The sequence below is a fragment of the Dendropsophus ebraccatus genome, chromosome 1, assembly GCF_027789765.1.
Source record: "Dendropsophus ebraccatus isolate aDenEbr1 chromosome 1, aDenEbr1.pat, whole genome shotgun sequence".
Classification (NCBI taxonomy): Eukaryota; Metazoa; Chordata; class Amphibia; order Anura; family Hylidae; genus Dendropsophus; species Dendropsophus ebraccatus.
In genome coordinates this window covers 95207755-95228184 of record NC_091454.1, presented here as the reverse complement: position 1 = coordinate 95228184, position 20430 = coordinate 95207755, and the positions used below count along the sequence as shown (strand labels likewise).

General features: G+C 39.7%; 1 protein-coding gene across 9 annotated transcripts in view; it reads right to left on the bottom strand.

Annotated features, from left to right (window-relative positions):
* The window catches only part of NAV3 (neuron navigator 3), a 344164-nt gene that overhangs the window by 8560 nt on the left and 315174 nt on the right, over nt 1–20430 (bottom strand). For all 9 annotated transcript variants that reach the window (XM_069975584.1, XM_069975530.1, XM_069975540.1 and 6 more), the window contains 7 exons: nt 15264–15432; nt 13268–13503; nt 11691–11842; nt 10481–10552; nt 10037–10233; nt 633–751; nt 246–449 (listed from right to left, as the gene is read on the bottom strand). In XM_069975584.1, the coding sequence (XP_069831685.1) occupies nt 246–449; nt 633–751; nt 10037–10233; nt 10481–10552; nt 11691–11842; nt 13268–13503; nt 15264–15432 (1149 nt within the window). The remainder of the gene's footprint in view (nt 1–245; nt 450–632; nt 752–10036; nt 10234–10480; nt 10553–11690; nt 11843–13267; nt 13504–15263; nt 15433–20430) is intronic.

Here is a 20430-nt window from a genome sequence, read left to right as displayed (position 1 = left end):
TCATATTATATGGCCATGTTCACATTGCGTAAGACACCGGCCATTCTGTAGCCAAAAAGCAAAAATGGAAAAATATTATGTGTGGTAAAATGTTGTTTTATTATGGTAGTTTTAAATTTACATTTTTAGCGATTTGATGTTTTCTTCCTCATTACTGTTTAGTTATGACTTCACTATAATTGGAAAAAAAAGATATGTATGTCACCAAATAGCATTCATTTACTAGAATGGTTCATTCAACCTACCAGTGGATCTCCATCTTTGTCACTCTCTGGCACATTTTTGGAGGTTGTTCCTTCTTTGGCAGTGACATACCCATCATACCCTACATCTTCTGGCCGTAAATGTAGTAAGGCTGGACATTCATGCTGAGATGAAGCAGAATTCCAAGGAAACGTATCTCTTATCCACTTTGATGGGTCTTCCCAAGGAGCTCGCTTACCATACATCTGTTAATACAATACATTAGTTTGTCTTAAAAGCAAAAACTATAAAAATATGTTTGAATTACTAACATGCCTTAAGTAAATATACCACTTCCTTACTCACACACACACCAATGCATTGTACGGTTCTAAGATTTCTTAATATCATATGAAATAGGTTCATTGTTTAACAATTTAACTTCTTACCTGAAGTCCTTCTCTTACTGCTTCCAGGAGATATGGTATGACAGAGTAGTTCCACAGGTCTGTATACCATATTTTAGATCCATCCACATCCATTGGGCAGGATAGAAAAAGGCGCGGACCTATCAAAACAAACACATATAGATTGGTTTTATCTTTGGTACATTGATAAGAAGTTTTAGATATTGTTAAAGTTTGTGTAAGGCTATGTTCACACAATGTTTTTTCAGCTCCGTTTAAAATGACGTCCGTTATTTTGAGGCAAAAAAAATGGATGTCATTTAGCTGTCTGGCCTTCCCTTAGTGCAATGACGGTTGTTGGTACATTATTCTAGTTTGGATTACTAATTGTACTTTGGGTGCGGCTTAATTGAAAAGTCCATTGAATTTAACCCCTTAGTGACCGCCGATACGGCTTTCTACGGCGGTCACTAATGGGCCTTATTCTGCTGCCATCAGCTTTTTACGGCGATGGCAGAGAATAAGATTGCAAGGCCGGGACGGCCCCCACCCCATCCCCCCGGCTACCGGAGGTAGCTGAGGGGTTGGGGCAGTGTGTGGGGTCCGTCCCGGCCCCCCCCCTTACCGACGATCGCCGCTATTAACGTTATAGCGGCGGCCGTCGGTAAAGAGGATTACCGGTGCCGCCGCCGCCTTTCATCTCCCCCCGCCGTGAATCTACGGCGGGGGGAGATGAAATAAGTGTATATCAGACCCCAGATCAGACCCCCCTAGTGCCCCGATAACTAACCCCCCTCCCCCGGCGGCCATCATTTCCAAGATGGCCGCCGCCATCGCTGTGAACCGACTAACGTCGGTTCACAGCGATTAAAAAGTTAAAATGAATGAAAGCCCCATGCTCTCCGCCACCGGAGGTAGCGGAGAGCATGGGGCAGTCATCGGGGACCCCCCTGTGGGGTCCCGGTACAAGCGATCAGCGGTATATACTATATACCGCTGATCGCTTGTACCATGTGCTCCTGGCACTTTTTATCCCCTGTCACCATAAATGATTGGTGACAGGGGATAAAAAGTGATGTCCCCCCACCCCCCCTGTCACCCCCCCTGTCACCCCCCCTGTCACCCCCGTCCCCCAGTCACCCCCCCTTCCCCATATACTCACCGGAACCCACGGAGCTCCTTCCTCCTCGACGTCCTGGCTGGTTATGAAGTGCGCATGCGCTTCACAACCAGCCAAGCTCTGAAAATTTAAAGTGACAGAGACCAATTTGGTCTCTGTCACTGAACTATGATTACTGTGATAGAAAATATCACAGTAATCATAGTAATACAGTGAAAATGAATATGTAAAGTACAAAAAGTGACAAACATACAAAAAAATAAAACACACACTTTTTATTATAGTAATAATTGCAGTTTACTCCCAAATTACCCCTAACCCCTCCCCAGATTACCCGTAACCACCGCACGTTGCCCGTAACCACCGCACGTTGCCCGTAACCACCGCACGTTGCCCGTAACCACCGCACGTTGCCCGTAACCACCGCACGTTGCCCGTAACCACCGCAAATTGCCAGTGACCCCCTCCAGATTGCCCGTAACCACCCCAAATTACATGTACCCACCCCAGATTACCTATAAGCACTTCAGTTTATCAGTAACAATCCCAGATTGTCTGTAACCCTTCCAGGTTGCACATAACCCCCCCAGGTTCCCCGTAATCATGCCAGATTACATGTAACCCCCCCAGATTGCACGTAACCACCGCGCGTTGCCTCTGACCACGCCACGATGCCTCTGACCACGCCACGATGCCTCTGACCACCGCACGTCGCCTCTGACCACCGCACGTCGCCTCTGACCACCGCACGTCGCCTCTGACCACCACACGTCGCCTCTGACCACCCCAAATTGCCAATGACCCCCTCCAGATTGCGGTGCCCATGTCAGATTACAGGTACCCACCCCAGATTGCCTATAAGAACTTCAGTTTATCCGTAACCACCCCACATTGCCCGTAACCACCCCACGTTGCCCGTAAGCACCCCAGATTGTCAGTAAGCACTGCAGGTTGCGCGTAACCACCCCACGTTGCCTGTAACCACCCCAGATTGTCTGTAAGCATTGCAGGTTGCCCGTAACCAGCCCACGTTGCCCGTAACCACCCCAGATTGTCTGTAAGCACTGCAGGTTGCCCGTAACCACCCCACGTTGCCCGTATCCACCCCAGATTGTCTGTAAGCACTGCAGGTTGCCCGTAACCACCCCACGTTTCCCGTAACCATCCCAGATTGTCTGTAAGCACAGCAGGTTGCCCGTAACCAGCCCACGTTGCCCGTTACCAGCCCACGTTGCCTGTAACCAGCCCACGTTGCCTGTAACCAGCCCACGTTGCCTGTAACCAGCCCACGTTGCCGTAACCACAGCAGGTTGCCCGTGACCACCACATGTTGCCCATAACCACCACACGTTGCCCGTAACCACCCCACATTGCCTGTAACCACCCCACGTTGCCTGTAACCACAGCAGGTTGCCCGTGACCACCCCATGTTGTCCGTAACCACCCCAGATTACCTGTAACCACCTCAGGTTGCCCGTAACCACCCCTGGTTGCCCGTAACCACCCCACATTACCTGTAATCTCATTTTTTTTATTTTATTTTAGTAACTGCGCTATTCTAATAACCATTACTAGCTGCGGTTTTGCTCCTGTAAATTGGCGCTCCTTCCCTTCTGAGCCCTGCTGTGTGCCCGTACAGTGGTTTATGCCCACATATGGGGTACCGTTTTACTCAGGAGAACCTGCGTTACAGATTTTGGGGTACGTTTTCTCTCCTGTTCCTCGTCAAATTGAGAAATTTCAAACTAAACCAACATATTATTGGAAAAATTCGAGTTTTTCATTTTTACTGGCCAATTTTGAATACTTTCCTCTAATACCTGTGGGGTAAAAATGGTCACCACACACCAAGATGAATTCTTTGAGGGGTGCTCTTTCCAAAATGTGGTGACTTTTGGGGGGAATCTATTCTGCTGACACTACAGGGGCTCAGCAAACGCACCTGGCGCTCAGAAACTTCTTCAGAAAAATCTGCACTGGAAATGCTAATTGGCGCTCCTTCCCTTCTGAGCCCGGCTGTGTGCCCATGCAGTGGTTTATGCCCACATATGGGGTACCGTTCTACTCAGGAGAACCTGCTTTACATATATTGGGGTGACATTTCTCTCCTGTTCCTCGTGAAATTGAGAAATTTCAAACTAAAGGAACATATTATTGGAAAAATTCGAGTTTTTCATTTTTACTGTCTACTTTTGAATACTTTCCTCAAATACCTGTGGGGTCAAAATGCTCACCACACCCCAAAATAAATTCTATGAGGGGTGCACTTTCCAAAATGGAGTGACTTATTGGGAGATTTTACTCTGCGGACACTACAGGGGCTCTGCAAACGCACCTGGCACTCGGAAACTTCTTCAGCAAAATCTGCATTGAAAAAGCTAATTGGCGCTCCTTCCCTTTTGAGCCCTCCTGTGTGCCCATACAGTGGTTTACGCCCACATATGGGGTACCATTGTACTCAGGAGAACCTGCGTTACAAATTTTGTGGTACTTTTTTCCTCTTTTTCCTCGTGAAATTGAGAAATTTCAAACTAAAAGAACATAATATTGGAAAAATTTGAGTTTTTCATTTTTACTGTCTACTTTTGAATACTTTCCTCTAATACCTGTGGGGTCAAAATGGTCACCACACACCAAGATGAATACTTTGAGGGGTGCACTTTCCAAAATGGAGTGACTTATGGCGAGATTTTACTCCGCTGGCACTACAGGGGCTCTGCAAACGCACCTGGCGCTCGGAAACTTCTGCAGCAAAATCTGCATTGAAAAAGCTAATTGGCGCTCCTTCCCTTCTGAGCCCTCCTGTGTGCCCATACAGTGGTTTATGCCCACATATGGGGTACCATTGTACTCAGGAGAATCTGCGTTACAAATTTTGGGGTACTTTTTTCCTCTTGTTCCTCGTTAAATTGAGAAATTTCAAACTAAACGAACATATTATTGGAAGAATTTGAGTTTTTCATTTTTACTGTCTTCTTTTGAATACTTTCCTGTAATACCTGTGGGGTCAAAATGGTCACCACACACCAAGATGAATTCTTTGAGGGGTGTACTTTCCAAAATGGGGTGACTTATGGGGGGTTTTCTCTCTGCTGACACTACAGGGGCACTACAAACGCACCTGGCGCTCAGAAACTTCTTCAGCAAAATCTGCATTGGAAAAGCTAATTGGCGCTCCCTTCCTTCTGAGCCCTGCTGTGTGCCCATACAGTGGTTTACGCCCACATATGGGGTACCGTTGTACTCAAGAGAACCTGCATTACAAATTTTGGGGTGCTTTTTGTCTCATATTCCTTTTGAAAATGAGAAACTTTAATCTAAACGTATATATTATTGGAAAATTAAAATTTTCCATTTTTTTACTGCCTAATTGTGAATACTTTCCTCCAGCCCCTGTAGGGTTAAATTGCTCATTATACCCCTAGATTAATTCTTTAAGGTGTGTAGTTTCCAAAATGGGGTCACTTATGGGGGGTTTCAGGATACCAGACTTCTAAATCCATTTAAAAAAAGAACTGGTCCCTAAAAAAATCAGTTTCACGAAAATGTGATAATTTGCTGATAAATTTCTAAGCCCCATAACACCCTAAAAAAGTAAAATATGTTTACCAAATTATGCCAGAATAAAGAAGACATATTGGTAATGTGACTTAGTAACTAATTTATGTGCTACGACTTTCTTTTTTTAGAAGCAGAGAATTTCAAAGTTCATAAAATGCAAATTTTTTTTATTTTTCATGATATTTTGATGTTTTTCACAAAAAACACACAAAGTAGTGACCAAATTTTGCCACTAACATAAAGTGCCATATGTCACGAAAAAACAATCTCAGAATCGCTAGCATACGTTAAAGCATCACTGAGCTATAAGAGCATAAAGTGAGACAGGTCAGATTTTGAAAAATTAGCCTGGTCATTAAGGCCAAAACTAGCTGCAGCACAAAGGGGTTAATAGTAAAAACGGACAGAGAACGGTGGAGAAAGAAAAACTGTCTGTACACAACTAATCAAAAACGTCCACTGTTTGCAAAAGACGGCTTAAAATAATGATCATGTTCATTATTTTGACGTCCGCGGGTAAAACGTCCGTTATTAGATACATTGTGTGCATTGGTCGTCCGACTTCCCATTGACTTCAATGCATTGTCATTGCAGTCAGTTAAATTGCGGAGAAAAACAGACGTTATTTTAAATATCAAAATTGGCCACCTTTTTGTCTATTTTTGATGTTGTGTGAACATAGCCTAAGAGGGTTCCATACCCAGTGTCAGTGTAAAATGGCAACTTGTAGAGTCTATGAAAGATAATTCATTTATACATAGTTGCAAAATATCATTATAGGTCCACTGAGCTTTTATACTAAATAGCATACTAAGCAGTTGTGTAACAGCCATTAAGACTATAGTAAACTAATAATATAAAAGCCTAAATAGGACAGCATTTTCTGATGCCAATTTTGTTAATACTAAGGGGGAAAGTCCAAGACCAAATTTTTATGTAATACAGAAAAAATTGTTCTAAACCAGCTTATATCGATGACATTATTTATGGATTGCCTGATATAAAGAAGACAACTGTAGAAAACAGAGTAAATGAAAGGAAACCTGCCATCAGTTTCATAGTGCCCAAACCATAAATTATTAGGGTGGCAATAGGGACCACTCTAATGACTCCTGGTTCTGGAGCAGGAGAGCGATGATGGATGAGCTACTGCAGTATATTGACTTGTTTTTCTGCTTAATATGGTTGTAACCAAAGTGTTATGTATTTAAATGTTACGATATAATAATAATAATAATAATATATTGACCTCCATTATAAAAAAAAGGATCAAAACGCATCAATTTTTTTAACGTACACAAAAATAAGGTCTGCTAAGTTTTTGTGTACATAAAAAAAATCTATCAAAAGTCAATGGAAAACGGATGAATAAAGAGTAGTGTGAGACCAGCCTAATAGAAAAATGGTTCAAAGCATGGGTGTAATCATGGCTAAAGCAGAAACTACCTTGCCAAAAGGATGAAGAGACACATTGTTCTTTTTGAAGAAAAAAAGAAAAACTGATAGATTTCAGCTATGTAGCACAACTATTTACCTTTGTGCAGAAGATCTGATCTATATCAAATTGTGGGCCTACTCCTAAATGTTGACATAGAAACATAGAAAAAAAAAACCCTGGTAGAAAAAAAACACCGGATCCATCTAGTCTGCCCTTTTAGTATGCATGGAGCAATTTTTTTTTGCAGCTAAGAATATTTAAATGGATCAAACAAGGCTTTTCTTTTCAGAATTTGATTGATTTGATGATCGTTCGGATATGTTCACACACCGTAAAATAACAGTAAAATGTGGCCAAAATTTTAAGGTAAAAATAAGGCCACATTTTTAATCCACTCTATTAAAGTCAATGGGAAATTTTCGGCAGTGCACAAACTGTATAGAATACCGCCCGTAATTAAATAAGACCGTCCATATTTTTCCGTATTTTTTTTTTTTAATTTACTGTGTGTGAACCCAGCCTTAAGGTATAAATAATCTGTATGCGGCTCAAAGCTATAAGCCAGTGACCTTGTTTTCAAAAGTGTAAATAAAGAAAATAACACTTGAAAGAAAGAATTGTTTAGAATCCAAAGTCCAGTGACTTGCAGCAAAAGGAGATCATATTACTTAAACCTTGAAATTGATTTTTTGACTGGATGATTAAGATAATAGATCAGTGTGGAGCAATAGATGCAGCTTATCTAGATTTCAGCAACCTTTCATGTGTCTCACATAAAAAATTGAACAAGTTCCAGTGTTTCAGATTGGATTGTAAGGTGGTTAAACAGACAGGAGCAAATAAGACAAAGGGTCAAGAAACAAAAAACACATTACAGAGAGTTCCTTTGACAAAAAAAGAAAAAGGCAAACTGACGCAACAGGTGCTTATATGTATATATAAAATGTATAACAGTGTACAGACAGCATAGCAAAATATAAACCCCATAGTAGTGGCCATTATATAACAAGCATGGTAACCAGTTTCATGCATAGTAAATAAATATAAAATTCAAAGATTATAAATATATAGGGTATGAAACGACATGGTCCCTATCGATTTAATGCTTCTTCCCTGCTCCACACTCCACCTGGCTGCTATGCTCTTTTAGCGGTGACAGGCTTCCAATCATCACTGCTCTGCTGCTTGGTTGGAGAACACACATGCTGGTTCCTTTAGGTTTAAAAGGCCAGTGTATGATGCACTTTGCATGCCTTCAAACTAGCATCTTCTATGTCTACTAAGAAACTCTGCCATCAGCACCAAAGCAAGTATGTAGTTTGTTGAGCTTCAAATTATGTATTTAATTTCTGCTTTTCCTGTATTGACCATGCTAGTTATTTGACTAATGTTCTGTAACCTGCCCTGATTTGTGTCTGCGGAGTGTGTACCACCTGCCCTGACCTTCTGTCAGTCTCCTGTATCTGCACAAGTTCTGCCAGCCATGGCCTTCTGCCGGATTGACAACAAATCTGCTACAGCCTTTGGTATTGCACTAAAGCCACATCAGCAGCTGCCAACAGTGACATTTATAAGGGTAGCAACATAGGAGTTCCCTGCCAAAAAAGTCCACACCTCCTTGTAAGGGGTAACAGAATCGGGCTGCTTAAATGGGATCTTTTCAATAAACCACAGCAGCGCAGAGGATTCACTGCAGGAAGAAGTAGGCAAGTCACAATGACCAATATAACATAAATTGCATAATGGTTTAAATGGCAGAGCCTAAAACATATTCATAGTGTATCAAAGCAAAAAGACACCCAACATGTGCCTAAGCAACCTCCATAATATAAAATGAAGAAATTACAAGAGAGTACAGATAACAAAAAATAAAAAATACATACAGTATTAGGCAATGTTTATACAACGTATCTTTTACATCAATTTGTAACAACGGCCTAAATTAATGCAAAAGATACATTCTATGTGAATGAATAGAATCCTGGCCGAAGTGTACACACATAGAGGGAGATTTATCAAACTGGTGTAAAGTAGAACTGGCTCAGTTGCACTAGCAACCATTTAGATTCCACCTTTCATTTTCCAAAGACTCTGTGAGGAAAGAGTGGAAAGTGGAATGTGATTGGTTGTTAGGGGCAACTGGGCCAATTCTAATTTACACCAGTTTGATAAATCTCCTCCATAGAATACACTCTAGCCGAGACTCCAACCAGCCGCCCGGAAAACTGACATGCGCCCGCATCCCAGTTCAACAGAAATTAAGATCGTCCTTAATGCAGTACCGGTCGGTATGACCTTCACTGACACCGGCCATTTTGTGACCCAGTCAGGTAACAGAACGGCCGGTGTCATACATAGTGTGAACACGGCCTTATGTTGAAAACACACATGGGTAAAGATACTTTAATTTACAATTTTTCAAAGACCTGGTATTCAATGTATATTATGTTAAGGTTGCAATGCTACCTATATGAGTGTATACAGGATATAAATGTGTTTTCCTTGAAAGCATAGTAAAAGCAAATCCTTAGATAAGGCCATTCATGTATAATCTGTCAAGTCCTGAGACCAGAAAAGTCCCTTAAGTGTTTATCCTGGCTTAGTCTTCTGCTCATATGAGATTACATAATAGTCATCTCCAGTCACACTGTAGAGTATAGCTGTCAGAGCATGGTGGGATATTCAGTTTAACTTGGAGGCAGTCCTCTGCATGTCTTGGGGGGATTGAGAGTAAAGGGATTGTACAATGTTTTAATAATATTATCTATGTTTATGTCCACTTCTTTTATGATGATAAATTACAGGGTTCTGAACAGCATAATTTAAGGGTAAACTGAGTATTAAACTAAAACCTGTATAGTAAAATATGCCAAGACTTCCAGGTCAGGACAGACTCCAGCATGCTTGAGTTGTGCTAATCTCTAATTAATGTATCAACCAAAATGTATTTCTAGCATTAAGTACATTTTGTCATGAAAAAAAAAGTCTACAAATGCACCATATGCATTTGAAAAAGTGGTTCTGCTATTTGGAAATCTGGTGTATCTTAGACTGTCTAGTCAAACCTAACACCTAGTATACTTTCACAACAGAATTGTACAGAAATGTTTGTGCATGTAACGCTATGTCATGTCCCCATGCAGCAAAGCTACACACTCTTTCCAGTAGGCCAAGCCCTCTCATTAGGGCTGAATAGTGTCTAGAAGACACTTACATGTAAAACTGGAAGTCATGGAAACATGTACTGTTTGGTGCATTACATTTTGGCAGAGACATTTAATGTACTTGGCTTTAAACAAACGAGTGATGCTTAGAAAAGTGTATTACCAATTGTGACATCAGAGGAACTATGTGTCTCCAGAAAATTATTGAGATGGTGCCATGCCTTGGGAATCCATTCTATTATCTTAATGAGGTCATTGTTTCTCAAACTTTTTCCTATTTCTATTTCAATAAGCTTTCTTCTCAAGTATCTTCCAAGAAAACCTTTAACTGGATCCATGTGGTTAGCACATAGCACCCACCTACAAATAATGATGATTAGAAAAAAAAAAACAGCGTAAGTATTGCACTTGAACATACAATACACTGAAGTCCTTAATGTATAATCATAAGGATCACTGAGCCAGACTCAAAAAATATTCAGCTATTGGTATCTAAGGAACTATTTTATTTTTCTTTATAACAACAATTTGGTAATTTAATTCATATGATAAATAATTATTTAATTATCATTAGAGACAAATAGTGTATTTTAGAGAACAATATTACCTGAAATTGTGGTGTAATTCTAAATTTGGTGAAGACAAAATACTTTGATTCATTGTTCCAATAATGTATGGGCTGGAAGAAAAAATTATAGTATTAAACAGACCTAGTTAAAATTAAAATTGCTTATATAAACAACACTCAAAATATATAAATTATAAACTAGTTAACTAGACAAACAATCAGCATAAATTTCTTTATCAATTAAAGCTGTTATATTTCTGCAGTGACTGTACACATTAGGATACACACAGAAAAGAGGTGATCCTGCACTACTGGAATACCCTCAGAGGCTGTAGCAGCATGAAAGACAATATAAAGCAATTCTGAGGAGTATGCGCTTTTCTTTGTCTCCTGCTTTTGTCTCCCTCCCCTCAGACAAAACAGACAAACTTTACCTACCAAACCTTCTCATTTGTCACTTACAAACATATTAAAAAGAATAGGACCCAGGATTGACCCTTGTGGCACACCACTTGTAACCAGTCTCTGCTCAGAATACATTTAATTAACAACCACCCTCTAATTCCACCAAAAATCCACTGAACTAACCATATTGAGTGTTGTGCTGCTGAAGGCAAAGCTCAGCTTCGCAATGCGGGCAGTTGTTGGAGAAGCCCATGATGTCAGCAATGATGTCACAGGGCGTCCCCAGCACAGTATACAAATTTACAGCAACAAAGCAAAGCGCTTCGTTATATCTGCAATCTGCTCCTCAGCTTGCTGCCTTTTAACTCAGTGCAGCTCCTCCTCGGGTGCTGAGAAGAGTTGGATCCAGTACTGAGAAACTTCTCCCAGTTTCCTACGACTGAATCCGGGCACTCGGAGAGGAGCGATACAGTGCTTTTCAATAGACTTTAATGTGGAACATTATGGAATTCAAAACATTTCATTTTATACCTATCTTACTGTTGTAGTTTGGTTTTATTTTACTCTGCATGAACATAGCCTTGGAATGGGGCAATACAAAAGATTACTTTTTGCTCCAGTCACGAAAGTCCCCAAAAAATCCAGTCATGAAGGGATTAAACACCAGTCATAGAAATGGAAAAAATGCTTGCATACCAGACACAGCTCATAAACAAGAACAGCATTGTTTCTGGTAAACAGCCCCTTTGTTGTTGTACATTGTTTTTTTATTGAAAATTTTAAATATTTGCCAAACAAAAAAACCCAAAACAAATAGGTAATATTTTTATTACTCAATTATTACCATTTGCTATATTTACAGTTTAGGAATCCATTGAAGATATCACTAAGAGATCCTATATGATGAAGATTATCCAGGATTATCACAAGTGGGGGGTCAGTATCATTGTCAGCACTGCACTGATCTGCAAGATTGGCCAAATACTGCCGCAACTCCTAAAAAACAAAAGTTAATAACTATGCCATTACTAACAAAACATGAAAGAAAAAAAGATGATCTGAAAGAAAGAGGAAAAAAGAATAAGATATGGCTAAACACTGGCTACATAAACATGCAATAAAGAAGAGAAGCTGCATAAAATTCTTGAGCATAAACCAGACCTATGTGTACGTTGTAGGGAAAAAAATATTTGAAAGCTACTAAAAAGATCTAGATCAGATGGAAAACACGTATAGCAATGACAATAAAAAGGTGTAGATTACATTATACCAGGTTCTTTTTATAAACAAAAGGAAGGGTTTCATTAAAGGGTTTGTCTGGTGTTAAACAACTTTTAATATACTGCTGCTGTTATATATATAAAAAAAACTGATACTTACTGTACATCTCTGCGCTTCCCCAGTGTCCTAGAGTTTCCAGTATCCTCCACTGATCACAGCTGCCTCCACTACCGAGATGAACTCGTCTCAGGAGTGACAGCCAACTCTGCCAATCACTGGCTGTGACACTGTCCCATTTCAGTAAGTGGGCTAGAAACTGGAGACCCATAGGAGGACACTGGGAGGGTGCAGAGAGGTAAGCATAGGTTATTTTATGTTTTCTATATAACAGCAGCAGTATATTAAAAGTTGTGTAATGCTGGACATCCCCTTTAAGACCACCATTTCACATGCCAGTCTTAAAAGAGTCACTGTACACTCAAGGTCAGAGGGGTAAATGTGTCAGCACTGCTGCAGCCCGCCAGTACATAGGCTCTGTGGTGTGTCAACGTGTGTTAAAGTGTCACTGTTGTTATAACTTTAAATCTAAATCGACAGGGATGTGCAATAAAGAATGTTAGTAATTTACATTCAATATTTTGTATTGCTATGGTTTAAAACAAAGCTATACTTACTTGTATCCAGGTCGAGTCTCCTGAAGGCAGCTTTTTAGTCTTGTGCTGGTTAAAAAAAGAGACTAAAAGGCAGGAAGTCCCGGGCAGGACAGAATGTCATGACTTATTGCGTCTTTAATATCACTGCCTTCTCTGTGAGTCTTTCTTTTTGCAACTAGTACAAGACCAATCGGATTTCAGTATAGCTTTGTAATCATCCTAACTAAAGAAAAAAAAGTTATGTAAATTGCAAACTTGCTTTATTTCACATCCCCTGTTGATTTAGGTTTTTAAATTACAGTACGCTAATGCAAGATGCACCAGATGCATAAAGTAGCACAGGCATCTTAACAAGTGTGGTGCATCCTTCTCACTGTCTGTTAGACTCTGTAGATTTCTGGCATATTTCTGTGCACAGACTAGATTTAGCATTAAGTATAATGTTTTGAATAGTATGTTGCTGATTATGAAGGGTTGCATAAGATGATATGCTTTTCTTGTTCTGAGCCTTTGGAACGGATTCATAAAAGTGTTTTTGCTTACTCACTTTACTTGATTTGTGATCCACATTAAAGGTTGCAACTGCTTCCTCAATTTTCTTTCTGCCACTTTTATTTACAACATACTCTGCAAGTTTGTTAGCCAGATATGTCTTTCCTGTTCCACTGGGTCCAGATAATATAATTCTGTGATGTTCCATCAATAAATTAAAGTAACGCTGAGTAATTGGTTTAGGAATAAGGGTATCAAACACAAAACTGTCCAAGCTGTTTTCTTCGACACCTAGTAAAGAAAAATCATAGTTGACTATGATTCAGCTCTTCAAAATGATGTTATGTTTACTACCAGACATAAAATGCTGCATACACATTAAATTATTGCAATCCTCAAAGCAAATAACTTTAGATTTAGCTTTAGAAATATATATAATTGCATTCAGTGAGCATTCATTACAAACAACACTGATAAAGTAAAATATTGCAGAACTGACATTGATTTTTTTTTTAAAAAAACTATATGAGGATGATAATGTGTATTTTAAGGTTTTAGTTTACACTCTCTCTAAAAAAAAAAAAAATTGAATAAAACCATGGGGGACATTTACAAGTCTAAAACGTGGGAGTATTTGTCTGTTTTTTACCCAGCCAAACTGGGCTAATTTGACAAAGTATTTATACATTTGAGAATTGAATATCCTAAGAATATTCACAAAAATTGTGCATGCACATATACCGGGTACTGGACAGAAGTAGTCACAAATTACAAATTTGAAAAATAATTGTGCAAAAAGCTACAGTACTCACAGTGCCAGCACTGACTTAATAAAGTGCTTATCCTTCTCTAATTACTCCGCCCCTTTTCAGCTCTGCTTGAGAGCTATAGCACTTCATATCATAGCCCTCACGTCACATTGAGCGAGCAGCAGCTGATACATCTCTCGTTCCCTCACTATTACTCAGTAAGTACCTCCCATTTTGCACTCTGTGACTGCCCTGTAGCGCTAAGTACCGTAAGAAAACAGCCTATTAGGTCTGAAACTATATTTATATGTATACTAGTAACAAATATGTAGTGTTTACCAACATGTAGTGTTTACCCACTGTTAGAAATACCTTGCAAATATTTTCTACATATTGATATATATATATATATATGTGTGTGTGTGTGTGTGTGTGTTTACCATTATGTTTACTGTTTACTATAGCAACACCCCCAAAAGGCCGGAAGGCTGGTTTTGGCGGGCTTTTACTGCTTACTTAAACTAAAGTTATATCATTACTTGTTATGCACTGATTTGTATCTGATGAAGGAGGTACACACTCCTGAAACACTTTACACTGTGCTTATGTTAAACAATAAATTCACTTTTCTTCCTATTGGACCTGCATAGGCACTTTATTTGGTCAGTGCTGGCACTGTGAGTACCATAGCTTTTTTGTACAACTTTTTTTTACTTCTGATGCATACAGGCCCCTTCTGGGAGCATCCCGGCTTAGCAGCCCTTGTTTTAGTGTTTGGCCGTTATACACTTTTGGATCCGCAAAGCGTTTTCAAGCATATTTACACTCCTGGATGCCAGTGGATGTCTTGGGGTGATATGCATCAAGCCCAGGTGAGCGGCTCTCTTACATATCTGGTCCTTCTTTCCTCTTAAGGTTTTACACGAGGCGCCTATGCCGCGTTTTTTCCTGTTTCTTTTCCAAAATTACAGATTTGGCAAAAATCCTGGATTATCCAAATTTTTGGGTGAATACTCAAAACAGGCAGATTAAAAAAAAAAAAAAAAAATATTCACCCGTCCAATAGCAGTTCATTAATAGAACTTGGAGAAAAATCCAATTATTCACCCAAAAATAGGTGCAAATTGCTTGATTGTAGACAGACTTCAAATGCACCAGATGTATCAGTGTGGGGCAAGCTATTTCATAAATCTGTTCTGAAGACTTTCTACTCTCAGTTTAAACCAACTAATTATTTTCTTAATGTGCGGTAGAATTGGGAAACGTTTTGGCACCTTTTTATAGCACATAGTAACACATTACCTTTTAGATTCACAGTGATAACATTATTATCTCCAACCAGATAACCACAAGGTAACATTTCAGGCACTTCTGTGTTATTTGATCTAACTACTTCACCAATGCGATAACTGCGGATGGCATCTGAGGTTAAGCCCAAATTAGAAGCTGGATCCACACGGTATACATATTCCTAAAAAGCCAAATTGAAGTTGGTTAAAAGATTGTTCTTAATTTATAAGTAAGGTGAATTTGAAACAATGAAAAAATGGGTCTACTAGTGACATCATCTTGAAATTTATGTAGAATAATATCTGCAACCAACAAATAGTAGATTACATTGGTAAACTTTTTGCAACAAAATCATAAAATAAAATATCATTTAACTTTGAAAGATTTCGTACCTACAACATGGAATGTGCCAACATTGACAGCTTTATTGGAAAATGAAAGAACTTTCATAGTAACATAGGAACATAGTTAATAAGGTTCAAAGAAGACAAGAGTCCATCAGGTTCAACCTAGGGAAACCCTACTGTGTTGATCCAGAGGAAGGTAAAAACCCCTATGAGGCAGATGACAATTGTCCCAATCCAGGGAGAAAATTCCTTCCCGATCCAATGGCAATAAAAATAGTTAATAAAACAAAATATCCATAATTTAAAATAAACAAAAATACTACTCTTACCCTTGTTTCACACGTAGTAATAGTGCGGCCGTATGTACGGATGTAATAGTGCGCCCGTATATTTGAGGGTTCGTGTGTATGCTGTGAAGTATAGGATATGCGGCTGCACAGTGCACACTATGTATGAATCTACGGCCCTATCGTAAACGGACCCGTAAAAAATGAACAAGACCATTATTTGCGGCTGAATATGCGGCCGAGGATTGACAGGCGGTCCGTACAAAGTACTTCAAAAATAGCCGGGAATGATGCCGAATGCCGATGCCTCTAATAGTTACTATATTAAATTAATCAAAGACATTTTATTTGTAATCAAGACACTTTCGTTGATCAATAATTTATTTCTAACGAATCCATCATTTTGCAATTAAATATACTGTTAAAAAAAATAGATATATAAATAAATGTATATTTATCTATATATTTATTTTTTGACATTATATTTAATTGCACAATGATGGATTCGTTAGAATTAAATTATTGACAAACGAAACTGAATTTATTTCCAAGAAAATGTGTTTTATTCATTAAATATTAATTAGTACAGGAAGCACTATAAGCCGGTAATTCATATTCCCGGTAATAGAGCTTTCTGTACTAATCATCACTTTACTTTAATGAAAACATCAAATGTTTCTTCTAATTATGTTATGACAATAACATTATTAGAAGAAACATTTAGAATTATATGTGCGCTCAGCTGATTGGCTGTTCGGCTGAGCGCACATATAATGAGCCGGTCCGCAGTACAGTCACTTCATTGTGCTGCGGACCAGCGAAGAGGACACATCGGGGTGAGTATAGAGCTCTCCCCACCCCCTCCCCGGCACTGCACCCCTCCCAGCAAGGAAGGGGGGGTCAGTTAACCCCTTCCTTTCTGGGGTGGGTGCAGTCTGACATCAGTCTGGCCCCCAAGGGGTTAAGGGGGATGCAATACATCCTCCCTTAACCCCTTGGGGGTCAGACTGTAAGCAGCGATCTGTAAAGATGCTGCATACTGTAAGGAGCACAACACCGCTCACAATGATGGGTGTTGTGCTCCTGTTTGTGTGTTTTGTGTGTTTCTCCCTTTTTGTTTTTCAGATATCGGTATCCTGGGGATTACGTCGGATTCCATGGACTACGTCGATGACCAGCGGTTGTTCTTTGAATTTTTTTTTAATAAAATGGTCAATGAGGGTTGTGGGGGTGTTTTTATTTGAATAAAAAAATTTGTAAACTTGTGTCTTGTCTTTATTTCTTTACTTTATAGACTTAGTAGTGGAAGCCGTCTAATAGACGGAATCCATTACTAAGTTGGGGCCTAGTGTTAGCCGGTATAAAATGGCTAACACTAACCCCCCATTATTACCCCAGTACCCAATGCCACCAGGGGTACTGGGAAGAGCCGGGTGCCAGTGGTCCCGGAGCGTCAATATTGGCGCTCCTGGACCGGGCGGCAGCAGGCTGGTAAGATTTAGGCTGGGGAGGGCCTAAACCAATGGCTCTTCCCACCCTGGTGTTACCAGGCTGCTGTCGTTTGGTTTTAAACCCGGCTGGTTATAAAAATAGGGGGGACCCTATGCGTTTTTTTTTAATTATTTATTTATTTAAAAAAAAAACGCATAGGGTCCCCCCTATTTTTATAACCAGCCGGGTTAAAAACCAAACGACAGCAGCCTGGTAACACCAGGGTGGGAAGAGCCATTGGTTTAGGCCCTCCCCAGCCTAAATCTTACCAGCCTGCTGCCGCCCGGTCCAGGAGCGCCAATTTTGACGCTCCGGGACCACTGGCACCCGGCTCTTCCCAGTACCCCTGGTGGCATTGGGTACTGGGGTAATAATGGGGGGTTAGTGTTAGCCATTTTATACCGGCTAACACTAGGCCCCAACTTAGTAATGGATTCCGTCTATTAGACGGCTTCCACTACTAAGTCTATAAAGTAAAGAAATAAAGACAAGACACAAGTTTACAAATTTTTTTATTCAAATAAAAACACCCCCACACCCCTCATTGACCATTTTATTAAAACAAATTCAAAGAACAACCGCTGGTCATCGACGTAGTCCATGGAATCCGACGTAATCCACAGGATACCGATATCTGAAAAACAAAAAGGGAGAAACACACAAAAAACACACAAACAGGAGCACAACACCCATCATTGTGAGCGGTGTTGTGCTCCTTACAGTATGCAGCATCTTTACAGATCGCTGCTTACAGTCTGACCCCCAAGGGGTTAAGGGAGGATGTACTGCATCCCCCTTAACCCCCGGGGGGCCAGACTGATGTCAGACTGCACCCATCCCAGCAAGGAAGGGGTTAAGTGACCCCCCCTTCCTTGCTGGGAGGGGTGCAGTGCCGGGGAGGGGGTGGGGAGAGCTCTATACTCACCCCGATGTGTCCTCTTCGCTGGTCCGCAGCACAATGAAGTCACTGTACTGCGGACCGGCTCATTATATGTGCGCTCAGCCGAACAGCCAATCAGCTGAGCGCACATATAATTCTAAATGTTTCTTCTAATTATGTTATGACAATAGCATTATTAGAAGAAACATTTGATGTTTTCATTAAAGTAAAGTGATGATTAGTACAGAATGCTCTATTGCCGGCATATGAATTACCGGCTTATAGTGCTTCCTGTACTAATTAATATTTAATGAATAAAACACATTTTCGTTTAAATAAATACAGTTTCTTTGTTCAATAATTTAATTCTAACGAATCCATCATTGTGCAATTAAATATACTGTCAAAAAATAAATATATATATAAATATACATTTATTTATATATATATTTATTTTAACAGTATATTTAATTGCAAAATGATGGAATCGTTTACATTTAATTATTGAACAATAAAAGGGACTTTATTAGACAGAAAATGTGTTTTATTAATTCAATATATTAACCATGAGAGACATCGGCTATAGTGCAGAGGATCGCAAACCCCGGTAATAGCGAGTCATGTAAACTGTGTTCCCTGCTTTCCCAGATGCATCCAGAGGTGTTTCCATCACTTTCTTAACATTTTATTTGTTATTTTTAGTTGAACCAGATTTCCAAGTAAATGACCGTATGTTTTGAGCCGCATGTCTATTTTTTCCCACGGCCGTAGTTTCACCCGCACATTTACAGCCGCATAAAAAATACAGCCGCACAGTTACAGCGTGTGAAACCAGCCTTATACTGTAGCATAAAATTGGGGATTGTACTGTTCCTAAATACTGAGTGCAAACACTACTGATGAATAAAGGTAAACTTTGTTTACCAACAGAATCATTTGACCATGTTTGCTCAGGTAATGATAACTATAGTACAGCTATGGCTTATCCTGTCCCAAGATGTTCCAAAAGCACAAATACCAGATTACAGTGACCAATCCTCTAAATAAAGAAACACTGGACACTGAAGTCAGATATAGAGACCTTAACCTCTTCCCTCCCTGAACAATTTTCATTTTTGTGTTTTCATTTTTACACCCTCGTGTTTAAAAGGCCATAGCGCTTGCATTTTTCACCTACAGACCCACATGAGCCCGTATTTTTGCGCCACTAATTGTTATTTGCAGTGGCAGACTTACTTTTTGCATAAAATATGCTGCGAAGCCAGAAAAAAAATGATATGCGCTGTGAAATAAAAAATAAAACGCAATATTTCTTATTTGGGGTGGTTTTGTATTTATGCCATGTGCCCTATGGTAAAACTGACTTGTTATCTATGTTCCTCAAACCGAAATGATTAGAACGATATGCAACTTACATAACTTTTATTTTATTTGACAGCTTTTAAAAAATTAAAAACTTTAAAAAAAAAAACTAAATCTTCCTTAAAAGTGCTCTATTACCATCCTTATAATGCTTTCATCCTTTGGTCTATGGGACTGAGTGAGGTGTAATTTTTTGTGCCATGATGTGTACTTTCTATTGGTACCTTACTTGCCTACATGTGACTTTTTGATCGCTTTTTATCACAATGTTTCTGGATTTGATGCGACCAAAAATGCGCAATTTTGCACTTTGGAATTTTTTTGCACTTATGCCGTTTACCGTGAAAGATCAGGAATGTTATAATTTAATTTTTCAGGTGATTATGCACGCGGCAATACTAAATATGTTAATTTATTTATTTTTTTATATTTATAAAATGGGAAAAGGGGGGCTGATTCTGACTTTTATTAGGGGAGAGGATTTTTATAAAAAAAAAAACACTTTTTTAAATTCCCCTGGGGGACTTCTAGATCAATATAGTAGAGTAATGATACATCAGATCGGTGCTCTATTATACCGGTCTGCTGCAGAGCCGGGATCAGCGTCATTCCGACGCTGAGCCCCGGCCGGCTCAGTATACAGGATCTCCTCACCCCCCACCCCTATCGCGGGGGGGGAATATACGGCCACTAGACACCGGGGTGCATAGGACATTTTTAATGCAGCTACGCTGCCCCCTCTAAACCCCCCCCCCCAGGAAGACGTGCCAGTACAGCCTGCAGAGGGAAGGGGTTAAAGTCCATGAATTATA